We start from the raw sequence: 18,877 nt of genomic DNA on the forward strand, positions 1-18,877 counted from the left end.
TGGAGCGGACCAGGAGGCATGGTCCCCTCCCCCACCCCATCACACCCTCCATCCTTGCCCCTCCCCCATCACTTCCCTCCCCTCGGTCCCCCTCCCCCGCCCCATCACACCCTCCCCCATCACGCCCTCCCTCCCCCTCTCCCTTCCCTTCTCCCCTAGCTGGCCTGGGCGGCATTTGAGGCAGAGGAAACACCTCGTCCATCCTACAAGGTGGTGCCTCCCCATGTGGGTCATTGGCTTTTCACATGTGAAACGACAGGGCTGGACTCCACGACTAGCAGGTCCCCTCCGGCCCTGACGTTCTCCCAGCGGGTGCCTCACCGCGTCCCCCTCCACCCTTCCTGGTCGGTCCTTCCAGGGCCTAGGGCGCCACCCCACCCCGCCACCTACCCGGACACTGTCCCTTGGTCACAAAGGGCAGAGAAGTCACTCAGCGCTTGGCTTTTAGGACGTTTATTCCGCACGGTCCCGGGGTGGGCAGAGGGGACTGGCCCTCTCCTCGGGGGGTGCGGCCCCTGGTCGCAGCCAGACCTCGGTGGGCGGGCGGGCGGTTAGAAGAAGTTGGCCACCCGGCGGAGGGACTGGATGCGTGCGCTGTGGGCCTCCCAGTCGGAGAAGCTGCGGAAGTCGCCCCTCTCCACCAGGTACATGCGACCCCGGTAGTTGGGCTCCTCGTAGAGAACCCACCTGGGTGGAGGGCGGCGGGGGGGAGGGCGAGGGTCAGGGGCCAGGGCTGACCAGATCTTGGCCTCGCAGCCCCACTCCCCACCCCTGACCCATAGCCGCCACCCCGCGCCCCTCCCACCCAGACTACACATCCTGGGGCGTCATCAGACAGCTTGTCTTGGCCATGGGCTTACATATCTCTTTTTCAAATTGAAGTCACAGGAGGCAAAGGATGAAGGCTCCATGGGGAGTGAACAGAGCCTGGGGCCAAAGGTAGCATCCACCACGGGCAGCCTCCAGTGACCCCTCACCCCTCTGAGCCTTATCTCCTCTTAGGCAAAGTGGGGCCTGAAGTCCCTGTAGTCAAATCTTAGCTCCTACCTCCCTGCCTTCTTTTCTAAACAAGCCCCTGGGACCCCCAGGGGTGAGTGGAGGTTGGGCCTCAGGGCTCAGGACACCTTCTACCCAAAGGTACGGCTCTGGCCTCACAAGACACAATTTAGCCAGCAAATGGTTGTTTTGGAATTCTCCCCCAGATCCCCAGGTGCCATCAGCTTGGGGCAAACCTGGAATTTCTGAAAGACCTTTGGGTCAGGGCCCAGGGCCCAGCAGCCAACATCAGTCATGCCAGGAAAGGTGGGGAGCGTCTTCCTTCGGTCCCTGGCATGACCACCCCTGGCACCCTGACCCCCCGTGCCTTAAAGGATCCCATAGATGCTGTGACAAGAGCTGGGCTCCTGGCACCCATGTTTTAGGGCTCTTCTGGGGGCTGGAGCTGAGGTCTGGGGAGACTCCTGGCTCCAGAGCGGGGACAGTCTGACTTGGAGCCAAAGACCTGGCTGTCATCCCAGCAGGGCTACTCACTGCAGGGTAGGGATAACTTTCTGGGCCTCAGCTTGCTCCTCTGTAAAATGGGGACACACCGTCCACCCAGCCAGGTAGATGGGGAGAAGATGGCCAGCTTGGGTGCCAGCAGGGGCTGTGAAACTTGGCCTGATGGGCGTGCACAGTGGGCGCAGAGACTTCCTCGGCTGGTGGAAGGAACAGGGCGTGCAGGGAAAACCCACTCAGCCACGCGGTCCACCAGAAATGAGCCACCGTGAGGTACATCTCCTCGGGGAGGCCCGCTTAGGGGGGCTGGGCACTTGGTAGGAGAGAGGTCCAATACAGGGTCAGTGAGGGGTGGGCAAGTGGGCAGGGCCACCCTGCCCAGAGCAGGCTTCCCCTGGCTCAAGCAAACCATAGCCCAGCCCAATCCTAGAGAATGACTGTCTGCAAAGGGCCCCCTGCCCTTTGCACGGGGGGTGGGCAGGGGCCCTCTGGAGCCCCGCATCCCCTCACCCTGGCCTTCCTGGGCCAGGGAGGTGGCTGGGGGAGGGAGGGAAAGGGTCTCAGGGCAGGGGACAGGCTGACCCTCTGCTGGGGGTCTGACCCACCCTGGCATGCAGGGACCCATTGGTGGAAGCCAGGTGGGTTCTACTCACGCTCCGTCCCCATATGCCTTGATGGCGTTGACACAGTTCTTGGTCCAGCCTCGACTCTGAAGGAAGGGACAGTCTTCCTCGAACTCCAGGCACTGGCCCGTGAAGTTGCAGCCCTCGAAGATTTCTAAGCGGAAGTGTTCCCCGTGCTGCGAGCCCCCACCGAGAGCGAGGAAGGGAAGAGGGTGAAGGGAGTGCCCACAGAAGCACATGTGAGTGGGAGCGGAAACTTACCCAGGGCCCCAGGGGCACCCAAGAGCTCCTGGGCTGAAGAGCTAGGGAGTGCCCCCACCCAGCCCAACACCCGCCCCTCAGCCCAGAACTTGCAGATAAGATTTGTTTGGATGAAAGGCCATCTATTTCTTTAAAAAGATTCATGGTCTTAAATCAATCTACTCTCCTCTTTAACTAAAGAACCCAGGATCCAGAGAGGGCCAGCCCTCCTGGAACAGCGGCTGCCCTCGGACCAGCCTGGGGCACTGGGCTTCCTCCTGCCCAGACACACCGCGGCATTCCTGTGCCCATCACCACCCCCCGCCCCCCCGCAGCAACCCCGCCCCGGGCTGCAGGCCATGGGCAGCTTTTAAAGGATAATATTTTACAAAGTGTAACAGAACCTTTTATTAAAACATGAAGCCAAAAATCTAAAACAAATAAGAGATCTCATTTGCTGAAATCCCTGCTGGCTCACTGGGCCGAGGACATACCCTCTTAAGAGTCCCCTGTATTTCCAAAAGCCCGAGGCGGGCCAGCTCCCCCTGGGCTCTGGCGCCGGCGGGGGCTGGGTCTACGCCAGAGCTGGCCCCAAAGACAGCTCTTTATGAGAAGAGCATTCAAAAGATACCCGGGATAGTTTTCATACAAATAGCATTATGCAAGACCCAGGGCCAGCCATGGCAATTCCTTTTTCCAAATGTCCATGACCTGATGGGAAGCCTAAGAAAGCATTCTTACAATCTGAGAGGCTGAAGCCCAGCTGGATTTGCAGCCCGTGTGGAAAAGAGAGAGGTTGAGGGGTTTCCACTCAGGAGGCCCCTCCCCTGGGGTCCTTAGATGCTCGTCCAGGGAGGCGCTCCTGCAGACACAAGGCCTGAGATGCCCCATGAGTGGCTCGCCCGGCTCTCCAGAACCAGCCGTGTCCCACCCTAGCATCCAGAGCTCACAGCAGGCTGGTTAGGACTTGAACTTGGGTGACTCCCAAGGAATGGGAATGCCCGTTCCTCAAACCCCACGCTAGGGACAACCAGACACACACAGTCCTTCGCCAAGGAGGAGTGACACCCCTCATCGTCCATCCTGTGAAATGGCAGCCATCTGCTGGGTCCTGTCCCCTAGTTCCCGCTGCCTGGCCAAGGATACCTAAGCTTCTTCCATTGGCCACTCCATCGAAGGCTCCCGAAAAGCATTACAAGGTGATCTGCCTGGTGGACACACCAGGCCCACGTGAGCCTTACTTTAGCTGAATGCTTCCCCCGTCTGGTTGTAAATCCAAACTTCTGATATTTCCAATAGCATCTTAAGTGGAAAATTCAGCAAGATTTTGGCATCAGAAATCGAAACTGATGCACGGCTGAAAACGCGGGCATGAAAACTCTCAGGGGCTCTCTGATTCGGACCCCACGCGTGAGAGTGGCTAGGTCTGTGTGGGGGACACCTCGCCGTCTTAAAGATCCCATGGTCTCACCTGTTCCTAAAGCTGGGAGGGTCACCCCCTTCCCAGTACCTGTTTCACTTCTTAAGCAGGCTCATGGAGCCCTGGATCACTCCAGCAGGAAGCCCCCCAGCCCTACGCTAGCCAGGTGGAGGACCCCGGCCCACTCACCATCCTCACGGGCCGACAGGAACCCATGTGGTCGTTGTGGCCATTCCAGCGGTAGAAGTCGGGGTAGTCGCCGTGCTCCAGGATGAACTGCTGGCCCCGAAAGTCAGGGTGGTCGAAGCAGACCCAGGCCCCGCTCTCCACGCGGACCGAGTTCACCCGGTTCATGAAGCCTCGATCCTGGAAGTTGTCACAGTCCCCGAAGACCTCCAGCTTCCTGCCCGTGAAGTGCTTGCCCTCATAGAGTGTGATCTAGGAGAGCCACGTAAGAGGGCACAGGGTTGGGTGCACCTCTCCTTTCAGTTCTGGGAATGGACACTTGGCGCCCAACACCCCCACTGAACCCTGAGTCCCCAGGCCAGACCTGCTGCAAACACTAGGTGCTCAACCCTGTCTCTTGATCTGGTGAGAGAACATATGGACGGCAGGCTTGAGGTCAGCCGCAGTGCCCTGCATCCCCACCCTGGGGGCCTGTGGTTGAGCAGACAAATCTCAGAAGATCCGAGGAGACAGGCACTTCCTCTTTGCCCAGGGGCCCCTGTGGAAACTGCCACTGCAGTTTTTCAACTCAGTTTTTGTTCATCGTTAAAACACAACATCCAAAGAAATGCTTCCAAAAGAAAACACTTCACTCGGGACTCGCCATTATAACCAAATACTCAGTTTTCAGAAAGTCAGGTTTCTGGGACCCGTCTGCTTCACCGGACAGACTGAATCCAACAGAGCCACATCAGGGCCCGGCGCGGGATTAACGGCTCAGTGTTTTTTCAGTGTAGCCGCATCCCTTTGTGCCCTGGGCCACTCCTCCGGGTGACAGGCATGTGTTAGATCTGGAGCTTTTCTAGCCCGGCGGTCAGTTCAGACACTGTGCTCCATGGTGATGTAGCACTGAAGCGTGGCCTCAAACTGGACACTGTGGACCAGATGGTAACCAGACCTATTGTGGTCATCATCTGGTAAGGGATAAAAATATCCAGTCACTGGGTTATACACCGGAAACTAAGCCAGTCTTGTCAGCCAACTGTACTTCAATAAAAAAACAAAACTAAACGTGGACCGTATCAGCCTCAAACTCACTTTCTGCAGAGGAACCTAACATTCCGACCATTCCGTAACTCTTCAGGGGCTTCCCTGGTGACTCAGATGCAGAGTCTGTCTCTGCAATGCAGAAGACCTGGGTTTGATCCCTGGGTTGGGAAGATCCCCTGAAGAAGGGAACGGCTATCCACTCCAATATTCTCGCCTGGAGAATCCCATGGACAGAGGAGCCTGGTGGGCTACAGTCCATGGGGTCACAAAGAGCTGGACACGACTGAGCAACTAATACTTTGGGCTCCTAGAAGGGGCCTGGCAGAGTAATGCTGCCTGGGCCCAGGGACTGTGCTCATCCTGTGTGTGTGCCGTCTCTGATGGTACAACTGCCTCCCTGGGCCCCTCAGAGTTAGGTGAGGCCAGAGGCTTTGGCCAAAGGGACGTGCGTGGACTCGGAAGCTCTGAAAACCTCTCATTTCTCCTCTCTGCCTCTGCCGCTGTCAGGGTGTAGCTCTGCAGCACAGAGGGTGTGTGGACCATGGTGGAGGGGAGCTCTTGGGGCTGTTTGTTACTGAGGCATAACCTAGCCCGCTCAGACAGATATAGTAATACTCTCACTCACTAACCTTGAACGTAGCCCCTGGGGTCCAAAAGACAGGGAGCTAGAGAAGAGGAGAGAGGTCCAAATTTACCCTCCTTCCTGCACCAGTCTGTTTGAAGGCTCTCCCCACCCCCAGATATTCAAGGACAACTGGTCACCCACAGAATTCGGAGGCCTCCCTCAGATCTGAACAGTTGTGCAGAGAACTAGTCCCAAGTGCCCCTGGGCAGATTCTGAGGAAGGAGCAGCCACATTAGAACAGCCTCAGGGAAAGAAGCGGGGCCCAGGGCTTGCAAGGCAAGGCAGGGGTCCCCCACCGCAACCCAGGCACCCCTCACAGCTCACCACTCTGCCTGCTCCTGCCTGGGGGTGGGGGTTGGAGCCCCAGAGCCAGCGCTTGCTGGAGGGGCTGGAGGGAGTGTTGGGGGTACTTCCTAACCCCCACATCACAGAGGTGCTCAGCCAGGGCCAGGCTACCCCCGGGCTGTCAGATGCAAAGGCCACCAAGCAGCAATTTGCCACCCTCCGCCCCCAGCCCCCAGCCCGAGCACCAAGAGACACAGGAGGGGTTTCTGGGCCCTGCCCCGGGGCCCTGCGGCTGCCACGGGCACTCACCTTCCCCGAGCGCTGCGCCATGGTACGCCTGGGCCGCCTGGGCCGCCTGGAGTGCCGGCCTGCGGGCCGCGGGGCCCCAGATATAGCAGGCGGCGCCCTGCTGGCTCAGCGCCGCCCCGACAAAAGATTTGCTGGGCCGGCTGGTTAGTGCTATCGGGCGTGCTAAGCCCGCGAGGGGCCGCCCGGCCGGAGCGACTCGCTCCGCCCCCGTCTGGGGGGGTCTCCCTGGTGTTCACGGGGGTCACCGCACCCGGCTCGGCTCGGCTCGGCCCCCGAGGCCCACTCTCTCTCTCGGGCTCAGCCTGCTTGCTGGTCCTGCTGAGTCAGGACCACACGCCCCCCGCTGCCCCCCGCTGCCGTGAGGCGGGGGTCTCCAGGCTCCCCTCCTCCTCACGGAGCCCTGAGCCTTCCCAGACGGTCGGCCACCCCCTCTCCCACCCGGACCAGGGCTCACCCTGTTACTGAGTCGTTCTCTGGGTGAAGGATGGGACCCCAGGCCCCAGAGGGCAGAGATGACAGCGCCTGCCCACCACCTGCCCTCTTCTCTTGTCCAACCCAAATTGGTGTACCCCCACCTACAGTGAGGCCAGACAAACCCAGGGTTGGAGTTCAGCACAGAGAAAGGTTTCTTGCAAAGGAGAACCAGGCGACTCATGCTCAAAAGGCTGCAACTCCCTGGTGGGTTTCCGGTGTTTCTAAAGCAAGGTGAGGAGGAGAGTCACAGGGTGTGCGCTGATCAGCTCTGGGACAAGTCTCTGATTGATTGATGGTGAGGTAATGGGGTAGTGTCACAGGGTTAACATGATCAATCCTCAGGCTCCAGTAGGTCTGGGGGCTGCAGTGCTCACGGTCATCAAGTAGTTAACTTCTTTCACTTGGTGGGGATTTTAGCATCTGTAAAACAACTCAGGAAAGGTGCACAGACACTTGTTCCCTAGGTACTTCAGGGAGGAACTAAAGACTCTGTGACTGCCATATGGCTGATGTGCTGTTCAAATTCTGACCAGTTCTCCTGGCCCAACTACTATGCATTTTTATCACTGCATGTTCACATCCTTCCGATCACTAATTCTTTTTTGTTGTTGTTAGCTAATTTGTTGTTGTTCAGTCACTAAGTTGTATCTGACTCTTTGAGAGCCCGTGAGCTGCAGCACGCCAGGATTCCTTGTCCTTAACTATCTCCTGGAGTTTGCCCACACTCATGTCCACTGAGTCAGTGATGCCATCCAACCATCTCATCTTCTGTTGCCCCCTTCTCCTCCTGCCCTCAATCTTTCCCAGCATCAGAGTCTTAGTTAATTAAAGTTAACTTATTTATTTTTGGCTGTGCTAGGTCTTCAGCTGTATCCATAGGCCTTTTCTGGTTGGGCATGTGGGCTCTTAGTTCCCTGACCAGGGATTGAACCGGCGTCCTCTGCATTGGAAGGCGACTTCTTAGCCACTGGACCACCAGGGAAGTCCCCCAGTCATGAATTCTTGAGCCAGGCTTTTGTGACTCAGCCGAGGCCTGGGAAACACAGCTTTTCTATAAACAAGAGGCAGGCAGGGGGCATGGGAGGAGGAGGGGGTCTGTCCAGGAAGGCCCCTTAGGGTCCTGCTCCCTTACTCTGTGGTCTTAATTCCCAGCTCTACCATATCTTTTCTGCTCCAGCAGCACCCTGGTCTGCACCCCCACCCCCCAAAACACACACACACATCTCCATGTCTGGCAGTGGTCCTGAAGCCTCCGCTTCTTCTGTCTTACTCCTGGCATCCTGTCCTCTCCCATCCCCAGTCAATGCTCACCCTCAATCTGTCCAACTGACACCTGCCCCAACTTGAACCCCTCTGCCCTTGCCGATGGGCCGCAGGGCTCGGCACCCAGATCACCCCGGATGGCAAGGATGAGTTTACAGAAACACACAGCCCCGCCTCGGCGTGGGGCTTTCTAGGGCATGGAAGTTCTTGGCACATGAGAAAGGCTCAGAGACCGTTTGCGGAGTGAACGGAGTCAACACTGTGGCCACAAGATGCGCAGCCCTCAAATTGCTGGGAGATGAGATGTGCACACAGGAAACAACACGGCGGTCAGCTGGGGCGAGGGGCCCACGCGAGCGTGAAGGAAAGAGACGTCATTTGGAGCAGGGGGACCTCGGAGGGCTTCCCAGGGCACAGGGCAGCGAGGAGCGGGTGTGGGAGCGGTCTGAGCTGTTCTCGGGAGGGCAGGTGTTATCACCATCACACAGATGAGACACCTGAGGTTCAGGAAAAAGAGGTCATGGATTCTGGGGGTTCAGGGGGCCCTGCCCCTGCTCTGGGAGGCTGTCACATGTAGTACATACACTACAACCCGCATGTCACCTTGCATCCAAGGGTCAGGCCTCCCAGGGGGCCCAGGCCTGACCCTTGCCCCCCACAGGCATCCACACTGGCCAAACCACACATTCTAGCATTTGCCTTTGGACACGGGCCCTGTTGCAGAATATAATTAAAAGCAAGTTCTCCCAACCCAGAAAGCCTGTCCATATAGGTTAAAGAGAAAGAATAGTTGTATTATTGACATTAAACCAAAAAGCGATGTCTCCCAGGCAATCTGCGGCAGTGACTGCAAAGACAGGGACATCTCAGCCTTCATACAGTCAGGGAGGCTTTCTTATTACGTACATGTACATGTGCTCAAGGTAAAACTGCTAATTTTCTCGTATCTGTACGCCCAGAGATAGGCTTTACAGTTGAGTAAGGTGATGGTTGAAGTTAAGTCCTTTTCCTCCCAGGAAACTGGGAGGTGGGATGTTATTGTTTCAAACAGATAGCTCCCAGCTGCTAGAGGAAAAACCTTCAGAATATTAGGATGGCAAGAGGCTTATTTAGCTGTCAAACTGATGCATATACATGAGAAAAAGAGACAGGAATTCTGGAAAAGAAAGGAAGGGAAGTCTGTTCCCTTGTATTCAACTGGGAAAATTAAACCCTTTATTATTTTTTTTAAACATAGGCTTTATTTTTTCTAGCCATTTTAGGTTCACAGCAAAATTGACTAAAAGTATAGAGAGTTCCACGTCCTCCCCAGCCCCACATAAACAGCTTCTTCCACCATCAGCACCCCACCACCCCAGATGGTGCATTTCTTATAACTGATGACCCTATACTGACACGTCATTGCCACCTGAAGTCCATAGCTTACAGTATAATTCACTCTTGGTGCTGAGTTTTGACAAATATAAAACTATATGTATTTGTCTTCATAGCGTCTTAAATAAGGAGTGTTTTCATTGCCCTAAAAGTCCTCTGGGCTCTGCCTATTCATTGCTCTTCCCCACTGTGCCCCAACTCCCGGCAAGCACTCACTTCTTCTTTTTTTAATAAAATTTAATTTAATTTTTAAAAATTGTACTTAATTTTATTTAATTTTGGCTTAGCAGTGAGTGGCATGCAGGATCTTTAGTTTCCTGACCAGGGATTGAACCCGAGCCCCCTGCAGTGAAAGCCCGGAGTCCTAGCCGCTGAATCACCAGGGAAGTCCCACAAATACTTGTTTTTGGGTAAAACCATGGGACAACTGGGGTTTCCCTGGTGGCTCAGCTGTAAAGTATCTGCCTTCAATGCAGGAGACATGGGTTCAATCCCTGGGTCGGGAAGAGCCCCTGGAGAAGGGAATGACAACCCACTCTAGGAATCTGGCCTTGGAAATCCCATGAACAGAGGAGTCTGGCGGGCTCCAGTCCATGGAGTCACAAGAGAATCGGACACAGCTTAGCAACTAAACAACATCGGGACAATGGCTCAGTGCCGGTTACAGGGTATAAAACATCCCTGGGCCCTGCCAACTGAAGGCTTACCGCCCTCTGTCATTCTGACAAGCACCTTCAAATTTCCAAATGATCCCGGGGATCATTCTTGCCCTCTTCGAGGTTCACACCTTTAGTGAAATTGCTGGGGCAAGCATGAGCACACCTTCAGCTCCACGGGATACAGGAGAGGCCCCCCGACGCGTGGATTTGTGCTCAGCTGCTCAACGTCGTCCATCAGCACATTGACGCATCTGGGTTTGCTCCGCTGTTTACTGCTCATTCACATCCTTTGTCCTTTCCCCGAGTCCTTCCTGACTGGTGTGTGCGTGTTAACCTAAACCTATTACCTATTCCTTTGTGGTTGGTATGTCTATCAGCCTGTTATCCGATCCTTTTCGCGTCTGTATGTTACCCTGTTATCTATTCCCTTGTTGTGTCCATGTGTGTTTTAACCTGCCGTCTAACCTATTCTCTATCCCTTGGTGGTGTGTGTGAATTATAAAGACCTTTCCCCATCTGTGGCTTAGACCACTGGCCTGGGTCTTGTTGGACAGGCACGGAGGGAGCTCCTTTAGCCAGAACATGTGCTCTGCTAAGGCAGCCTGTCTGTGGACCAGTATGAGCCTGAACCTTCTGGGTGGAGGGGTGAGACATCCTCTGGCTTGCTCAGTGTCAGGCCCTACTGACCATGGTGCCCTGCTCTGCCCTAGTTCAAAGCCATTTCTGGGAGACCAGAAGACATCTCCCTCCACAAGAGGGGCCAAAGGTCTCCAGGGGGAGCATCAGATTGGGGCAGGGAAGGAAAGGGTGGGAGTGCAAAGGAAGGATGCCTAGGTCCTAGAAGAATCCCCTTGTTCCTCCCACACCCAATCCTACCCTCAAATACTGAGTGGATGAAGTAAGTGAAAGGTGCTGAAGCCTGACCCCTAGAGGTGGTTACAACAACTACACCTCCCTTTCCCAGGGAAACTGGGGCCAGGCTGGAATGGGTTTCACTGGTGGCGCAAATGGTAAAGAATCTGCCTGCAATTCAGGAGATCTGGCTTTGATCCCTGGGTTGGGGAGATCCCGTGGAGAAGAGCATAGGTACTCACTCCAGTATTCTTGCCTGGAGAATCCCATGGATAGAGGAGCCTGGCAGGCTGCAATCCATAGCGTCAAAAAGAGTCGCACACGACTGAAGGGACTTAGCACGCATGTACAGGGAGGATGGAGAAGCTCTATTGAGTCAGCAAAAACAAGACCGGGAGCTGACGGTGGCTCAGAGCATCAGCTCCTTATTGCAAAATTCAGGCTTAACTTGAAGAAAGTAGAGAAAGCCATGAGGCCATTCAGGTATGACCTAAATCAATCCCTCATGATTATACAGTAGAAGTGACAAATAGATTCAAGGGAATAGATCTGATAGACAGAGTGCCTGAAGAACTATGGACGGAGGTTCATAACATTGTACAGGAGGCGGTGACCAAAAGCATCCCCAAGAAAAAGAAATGCAAGAAGGCAGAGTGGTTGTCTGAGGAGGCCTTACAAATAGCTGAGGAAAGAAGAGAAGCGAAAAACAGGGAGAAAGGGAAAGATATACCCAATTGAATGCAGAGTTCCAGAGAACAGCAAGGAGAGATAAGAAGGCTTTCTTCAATGAACAATGAAAAGAGGTAGAGGAAAACAATAGATTGGTGAAAACCAGAGATCTCATCAAGAAAATTGGCAGTATCAAGGGAATATTTCACGTAAGGACGGGCAGAATAAAGGACAAATGGTAAGGACCTAACAGAAGCAGAAGAGATTAAGAAGAGGTGGCAAGAATACACAGAAGAACTATATAAAAAGATCTGAATGACCCAGATAACCACAATGATGTGATCACTCACCTAGAGCCAGACATCCTGGAATGTGGAGACAAATGGGCCTTAGAAAGCATTACTAAGAATGCTAGTGGAGGTGATGGAATTCCAGCTAAGCTGTTTCAAATCCTAGAAGATGATGCTGGTAAAGTGCTGTACTCAACAGCAAATTTGGAAAACTCAACAGTGGTCACAGGACTGGAAAAGGTCAGTTTTCATTCCAGTCCCAAAGAAAGGCAATGCCAAAGAATGCTCAAACAACTGTACAGTTGAGCTCCTTTCGTATACTAGTAAGGTTATGCTCAAAAATCCTTCAAGCTAGGCTTCAGCGATATGTGAACTGAGAACTTCCAGACTTACAAATGGGGTTTAGAAAAGGCAGAGGAGCCAGAGATCAAATTGCCAGCATTCCCTGGATCACAGAGAAAGCAAGGGAATTCCAGAAAAATATCTACTTCTGCTTCATTGACTATATTAAAGGCTTTGAGTGAATCACAATGAACTGTGGAAAATTCTTAAAGAAATGAGAATACCAGACCACTTCACCTGCCTCCTGAGAAATCTGTATGCAGGTCAAGAAGCAACAGTTAGAACTGGGCATGGAACAATGGACTGGTTCCGAATAAGGAAAGGAGTATGTCAAGGCTGTTTATTTTCACCCTGCTTATTTAACTTCTATGCAGAGAACATGTGAAATGCCCGGCTGGATGAATCACAATCTGGAATCAAGATTGCTGGGAGAAATATCAACAACCTCAGATATGCAGAAAAAGATGATAGGGAACTATTTCTGTGTTCTGGAGGGTTTGCTCCTTGGAGGTTTTGCTAAAAATGGTCTTTAAAACAATCTAGGCCTAGTGCTTTTTATGTGGCTAGATTTTTTTGACTATGGATTCAATTCCTTTAACAGTCATAGTTCCATTGGGAGATTCTACCTTTTCCTTGGGTCATATTTGGTAGCTTATACTCTTTCATTCTGTGGACCATCCGCTGAAATTTTCAGTTTTACTGGCATACAGAGTTCATAGGGGCTTCCCCCGTGGCTCAGTGGTAAAGAATCCGCCTGTAGTGTAGGAGACACAGGAGATGCAAGTTCGATCCCTGGGTTGGGATGATCTCCTGGAGCAGGGCATGGCAACCCCCTTCAGCATGTTGCATGGAGAATCCCATGGACAGAGGAGCCTGGAGGGCTACAGTCCTTGGAGGTCACAAAGAGTCAGACTCGACTTAAGTGACTCAGCAGGAGCACCAGAGTTCATAGCATCTATTGACGATTTTTAAATGTTTTATCTGCCACAATAAGCTCTTTTCTCTGCTGATGTTCACATCTGAGTCTATGACATTTGCGTCTGGCCATGGATCCTTTCCCGCCTGGGTTGAGTCTTGAGAGTCCCCTTGGACTGCAAGGAGATCCAACCAGTCCATTCTGAAGGAGATCAACCCTGGGATTTCTTTGGAAGGAATGATGCTAAAGCTGAAGCTCCAGTACTTTGGACACCTCATGTGAAGAGTTGACTCATTGGAAAAGACTCTGATGCTGGGAGGGATTGGGGGCAGGAGGAGAAGGGGACGACCCAGGATGAGATGGCTGGATGGCATCACGGACTTGATGGACGTGAGTCTGAGTGAACTCCGGGTGATGGTGATGGACAGGGAGGCCTGGCGTGCTGCGATTCATGGGGTCGCAAAGAGTCGGACACGACTGAGCGACTGAACTGAACTGAGCTGAATGGGTCCTTTCCTGCATGGGTTGAATCTGAGTCCTTCTCTCTGAACCTTCTTTCCCTTCTGCCCTCTCCCCCTAGGAGGGCCCAGAAAGATGAAAGGAGGCCAGCCTCCGGGCAGCGCTGGGTGGGTGGCCCTTTCCCCCCTGCCAAAGCTCTGAGTGTTTTCCCACTGTGGGAAGAGTGGGTGCTGTCGCCTTTCCTTCAGCGACAGCATCTCCCAGGCCAGGGTGGGGCTGGTGGGAGTTAAATCAGCAGTCAGATGGCCTCCTCCGCGGCTCCTGTTTTCTTGGCCTTCCTCACGGCATCCCAGAAAAGGAGGCCGGGGCGCCCATCCGGCACATCAGTCTTCCCCAAACAGAGCTTTCACGGGGCTTCTCTGATCAGGGATCTCCGGCCCAGGTGGCGCCTCGCAGAGCGCCCCCACCCCCCCCCCCCCAAGACAGGAGGGATGGAGATGCATGTCCATCCCCTGAGAGGCCAGGAGACCGGCACTTTTGGCGCTTCGAAGGGGTGGGGAGCCCCCGAGAGGTAACACGGGAGCTGTGGGTGGCCAGTCACCCACCCGGTGCGGGGAGCGGGGTGGGCGGAGAGCCGGAGAAAAAATGCAGACCCGATGCGCCCCTGGGGAGATCCGGACGAGCGGAAGGGCCGACGGGGGCGTGCACTTAGACGCCGGGTGCCGTCTGTTCCCCCATCCCCGCGCCCTTGCGGAGCTTTGAGATGTTAACACGCCCAGCCCCAGGCAGAGCGCCCCCTCCCTCTCCTGGGGACCCCCTCCCGCCCCTCTGTTCTCTCCGCATCACACTCGCCCTCACCGCCGTCCCGCTTTCAGATCGCCCGAGAAGGTGTCGCGCGGAAGATGAGAGAAGGAACCACGGACAAGCTTGAGGGTCACAGACGAGGACTGCGGGCAGGGCCTCCGCCCCACTCCCAGACCTCTACCCACCCTCGTACCCGCTAGAGGCTGCGGCTGGTCCAGAATGTAGCAACAAGTGCTCGGGGGCCGCGCCTCGCTCGGACTCCAGGGGCAACGGAGCAAACCCGGCCCGTGGTGGGGGCTGCTCTCAGCTTGGTCCGGCACCGGACTCATCCGACACACCGGCAGCACTTAAAACGGCGGTGTCGTTTGGGGTTAAATCACATGGCGCGGACAATGGGCTGCAGGTGCTACCTGGGTAATAAAAATTGTTAGGAAATACCCCCTCGAGACTGAAAAAGAATTTTATTTTTCTGTCTGAAAGTTGGAAACTTCTCATTCTGTGGTGGAACGCCTGAATGCAACTCAAGAAACAGGCATCACTGGAAACAACCAATTAAGTTCAAATGCCTCTTCATTTTGCAGATGGGGTGGGGGGGGCGGAAAGAGGCAAAAGGTGGATTGTTGAGCCAGCGGCAGAGGGAGGGCAAGACGGAGGGTCCCTGCTCTTCTCAGCAGTCAGCCCAGGATCGCTTCTTTATTCCAGGGGCTGCATCCTCCCCAGGGGCTTACATAAAGCAGGCAGTGTGCCCCCCTCCCCCCAGCCCCGCCCTGCGGCCCCCCACTCAGCAGCATCAGGAATGGGAAGTCTAAATCTCAACCTCAGACTGAGTCTGAGCCTGCATGAAGCGCCCCCGCCCCCACCTTGAGGTGGCCCTGAGGGTCACACTCTCCCGCGTGTCCTCTGTGGTCAGGCCACTCTGGATGGTGGCTCTTCTCTTGTTCTCTGTCCATCCTGTACCTGGCCAGGGCCGCCTTCACCTACACGCTGCTCACCGGACGCCCACTCCTGCATCCTTACCCCAGGCCCCCGCTGGTGATTGTTCTCATCTGAGGGGTAGTGGGTGGCTGCCCCTCTGCTCGTTTCCCTGGTAACTGGTGAGTCAACGTGACGGTTCCCCTCTGATTGGTTCCCCTGACTCCCCTTCCCCACCAGAAGTGAAGCCTGCTGCCATGTCCTGTCCGCTGTCCGTGGGCTGTCACTTCAGGACCTTGCCTCCAACGTGTAAGCTTCCCCGTCCATTAAACAGCTGTCTCTGTCGCTGGCTCCAGGCTCGTTCTTCGGCCTTGAAGCTGGGCCAACCCAAGCCCTTGTAGGCCTCCGGGTGCAGCCCAACAGTGCACACGTGTGTTCACACGCATGTGTGTGTGAAACGTCTGTGGAGGGGGGCAAGGGAGACCCTTAGAGACCCTGTGGTCCTCGTCCTGGTTCTCACACAGGTGTGAGGGGACACTGGGCAGCCTGGCGTCGTAGACTGAATATTTGTGTCCTCCAAAGTCACAGGTTGAAATCCTAACCCCCAGGGTGGTGGTTTTAGGAGGTGGGTGTCGACTAAAAAGAGGCACAATGTTGAGTCATGAGTTAAGTTTTATTTGGGACAAAATGAGGACTATAGCTCAGGAGACAGCACCTCAGATAGCTCTGACAGACTGTTCCAAAGAGGTCATGGGGGGAGGTCAGTGTATGTGATTTTGGTGAAGGGGGAATTCAACACGATTAAGCGCTTACTTTACGAAAGGTTTTCTGCTAGTCACGAGGAGCTGATGTCACCACGAAGGGAGACAGTGCTTTTCTAGATATGAGGATTGAGATGGAGGTGGGCACTGCAACCCGCTCCAGTGTTCTTGCCCGGAGAATCCAGGGACAGAGGAGCCTGGAGGGCTTCAGAGCCCGTGGGGTCGCAGAGCTGGACAGGACTGAGCAACTTAGCACACGAGGACGTGGGGTCTTCAGGAGATATGTCGTCATGAGAGTGAAAGGCACAGTTCATCGCTCAGTTGTGTCGACTCCGCGATCCTACAGACTGTAGCCCACCAGGCTCTTCTGTCCATGGGATTTTCCCAGGCAAGAATACTGGAGCGGCTTGCCATTTCCTTCGGCAGGGCATCTTCCTGACCCAGGGATCGAACCTGGCTCTCCTGCATTGCAGGCAGACTCTTTACCAACTGAACCACTGGGGCAGTCATGAGAGTAGTGCCTTATAAAGACTCCGGAGACCGGCCTCTCCCCTTGTACCACACGAGGACTGTGTCCGTGAGCCGGGAGGCAGGCCTCTCCCGACACCCAGTCTGCCAGGGCCTTGATCTTGGACGTCCCAGCCTCCAAAGGGGAGAGAGAAACCTCTGCAGTGATGGGCCCCCTGGTCTGTGGTGCTGTGTGAGCCCAGCCGGAGCGGGCCCGGAGAGCAGTCGCAGCCTCCCTGAGCATCAATTCCCCGCTGTAAACCTGAGAGTCCCGGCCACTTAGGTTCCCTGTGCTTACAGCAACCAGCTCTTTCTGGTTTGGCAGACTGTCCTGGTTTTCAAAGTCAAGCCTTGCAGGACCCCCGAGGGCGGCCGCAACGAGTACCAGAAATGGAGCGGCTGAAAACAGCAGCGATGCCTTCTCCCCCAGTTCCAGGGTCTGAAATCTAGATGCTGGCAGGCTCCGAGGAGAATCTGCTCCATGTTCTGGCTTCTGGGGGTGCTGACACCCCCTTGGCACGTGGCTGGGCCACCCCAGCCTCTGTCTCTGTCCTTACACGGCGCTCTTCCTCTGATCTGTCTCTCTCTCCGAGTCCAGATTTCCTCTTTTCATAAAGACGCTGGTCGTTAACCAACCCTACTCTCATTACACCTGCAGAGGTTCTCTTTCCAGATAAGGTCACGCGCACAGGGGCTGGGGATCAGGGCTACAACACGGCCTTTTGGAGGCGAGAACTCAACGCCCCTCAAGGGCCAGGCAAGCTGGGCCGGTTGGTCAGCCTGCACACTCTGAAGTCCTGCAGTCATACAACTCCTACCTGCGTCCCCCCCGTAGTCTGAGGTATCATTGCCTAGGTCAGTGGTTCTCAAAATGTGGTCCCTGGATCCCTACCAACAGCAGCAGCAGCCCTGGAACTTGCCAGAAATCCAGATGTCTTCAGGGAATCAGAAACTCTGGGTGGGGGTGGTGAGGGGCTTCCCTGGTGGTCCAGTGGCTGAGAATCTGCCTTGCGAGACAGGGACAGGGGTTTGATCCCTGGTCGGGGAACTAAGATTCCCACATGCTGCGGAGCGATTAAGCCCGTGCACCTCAACTATTGAAGCCTGCAGGCCCTGGAGCGCAGGCGCCACACCCAGAGTCCGTGTTCCATGATGGAAGATTCCCCATTATGCAGCGAAGATCCTGACACAGCCAAATAAATAAACAAATAAACTCGGAGGCTTCCCAGGTGGCGCTGGTGGTAAAGAATCCTGTTGCCAATGGAGGGGACATAAGAGACACAGGTTCGATCCCTGGGATGGGAAGATCCCCTGGAGGAGAAATGGCAACCCCCTCCAGGATTCTTGCCTGGAGAATCCCACAGACAGAGGAGCCTGGCGAGCTATAGACCAGGGGGTCACAAAACAGTCAGACACAGCTGAGCACACTGGGGGTGAGCCCCCCGCCCCCAGCCCTGTGTGTTCTCCTGAGCCCTCCCGGCGGCTCTGGAACGAGTCAAGTTTTGAGAACCAGCGGTCAGCAGAGGGGCTGCCCCCGCAGGCATCGCAGGGGCGTCGGTGACGACCCAGAGCTCTTCCGCTGGTCATTTGACAACTTCATGCGACGGTGCTCCAGTTACAGGCGCAGAAAAGGCTGTGCCTCTGAATGACTTCTGCTCTGGGATAATGACAATGCACACGTCAGAGCCGAGGAATGTAGCCTTTCCAGCTGCGCCAGCTGTCAACACCAGGCTGGCCCTCCGCTTAAGCCTTTTAGGGTAAAGTTCAGGGCATGTCGCTCTCACAGCCACGCCACACGGAAAAAGCCAGATGACCATGTGGGTTTACTTGGATTCTTCATTGGTCTGTTAATGATGGGAGCAGAGGGAGAAGCGAAAATGATAAGAACACCAGGAAGCCGGTGGGAGTGGCTGCCGGGCAGGGCCGCTTTGCTTTTGGAAGTAATAAATCAAAGCTCTGCCCAGGCTGTTCTTGGGCAGCAGCAAGAACTGGGTGAAAGGTCTTGACTCCTGAGGCCATGATGTTTCCAGAATCCTGTTCATGCCTTTAAAAGATGAGCCGGGAAATTCCTCAGCGGTCCAGCAGTTAAGACTCCGTACTTCCAATGGGCTTCCCTGGTGGCTCAGCTGGTAAAGAATCCACCTGCCATGAGGGAGACCTGGGTTTGATCCCTGGGTTGGGAAGATCCCCTGCAGAAGGGAAAGGCTACCCACTCCAGTCTTCTGGCCTGGAGAATTCCATGAACAGTATAGTCCATGGAGTTGAAAAGAGCTGGACATGACTGAGCAACTTTCGCTTTCACTCCCAATGCAGCGGGTGAGGTTTTGATCCCTGGTGGGAGGACTAAGGTCTCATATGACACATGGAGCAGTCAGAAAAAA

The 18,877-nt window shown here is 55.0% G+C and overlaps 1 protein-coding gene across 1 annotated transcript; it reads right to left on the reverse strand.

Annotated features, from left to right (window-relative positions):
• Window positions 1–551: 551 nt before the first annotated feature.
• Window positions 552–6,235, reverse strand: CRYGN (crystallin gamma N). Its single transcript, XM_052639221.1, has 4 exons — window positions 6,215–6,235; window positions 3,970–4,218; window positions 2,151–2,296; window positions 552–687 (listed from the first exon to the last, which is right to left on the reverse strand). Exons 1-4 carry the CDS (start codon window positions 6,233–6,235, stop codon window positions 552–554), a joined length of 552 nt encoding a protein of 183 aa, XP_052495181.1.
• Window positions 6,236–18,877: the final 12,642 nt, after the last annotated feature.

The sequence above is a fragment of the Budorcas taxicolor genome, chromosome 4 (genome assembly GCF_023091745.1).
Source record: "Budorcas taxicolor isolate Tak-1 chromosome 4, Takin1.1, whole genome shotgun sequence".
NCBI classification, from domain to species: Eukaryota; Metazoa; Chordata; class Mammalia; order Artiodactyla; family Bovidae; genus Budorcas; species Budorcas taxicolor.

What these genes read in the sequence shown, in the direction of transcription:
- CRYGN (XM_052639221.1), bottom strand. Translation starts at nt 6,235, where the DNA reads ATGGCGCAGCGCTCGGGGAAG. An exon ending in CCTGTCGGCCCGTGAGGATG is followed by an intron (nt 2,297 to 3,969) that starts GTGAGTGGGCCG and finishes GGGGGCTCGCAG; the next exon opens with CACGGGGAACACTTCCGCTT. An exon ending in AAGGCATATGGGGACGGAGC is followed by an intron (nt 688 to 2,150) that starts GTGAGTAGAACC and finishes CCCTCCACCCAG; the next exon opens with GTGGGTTCTCTACGAGGAGC.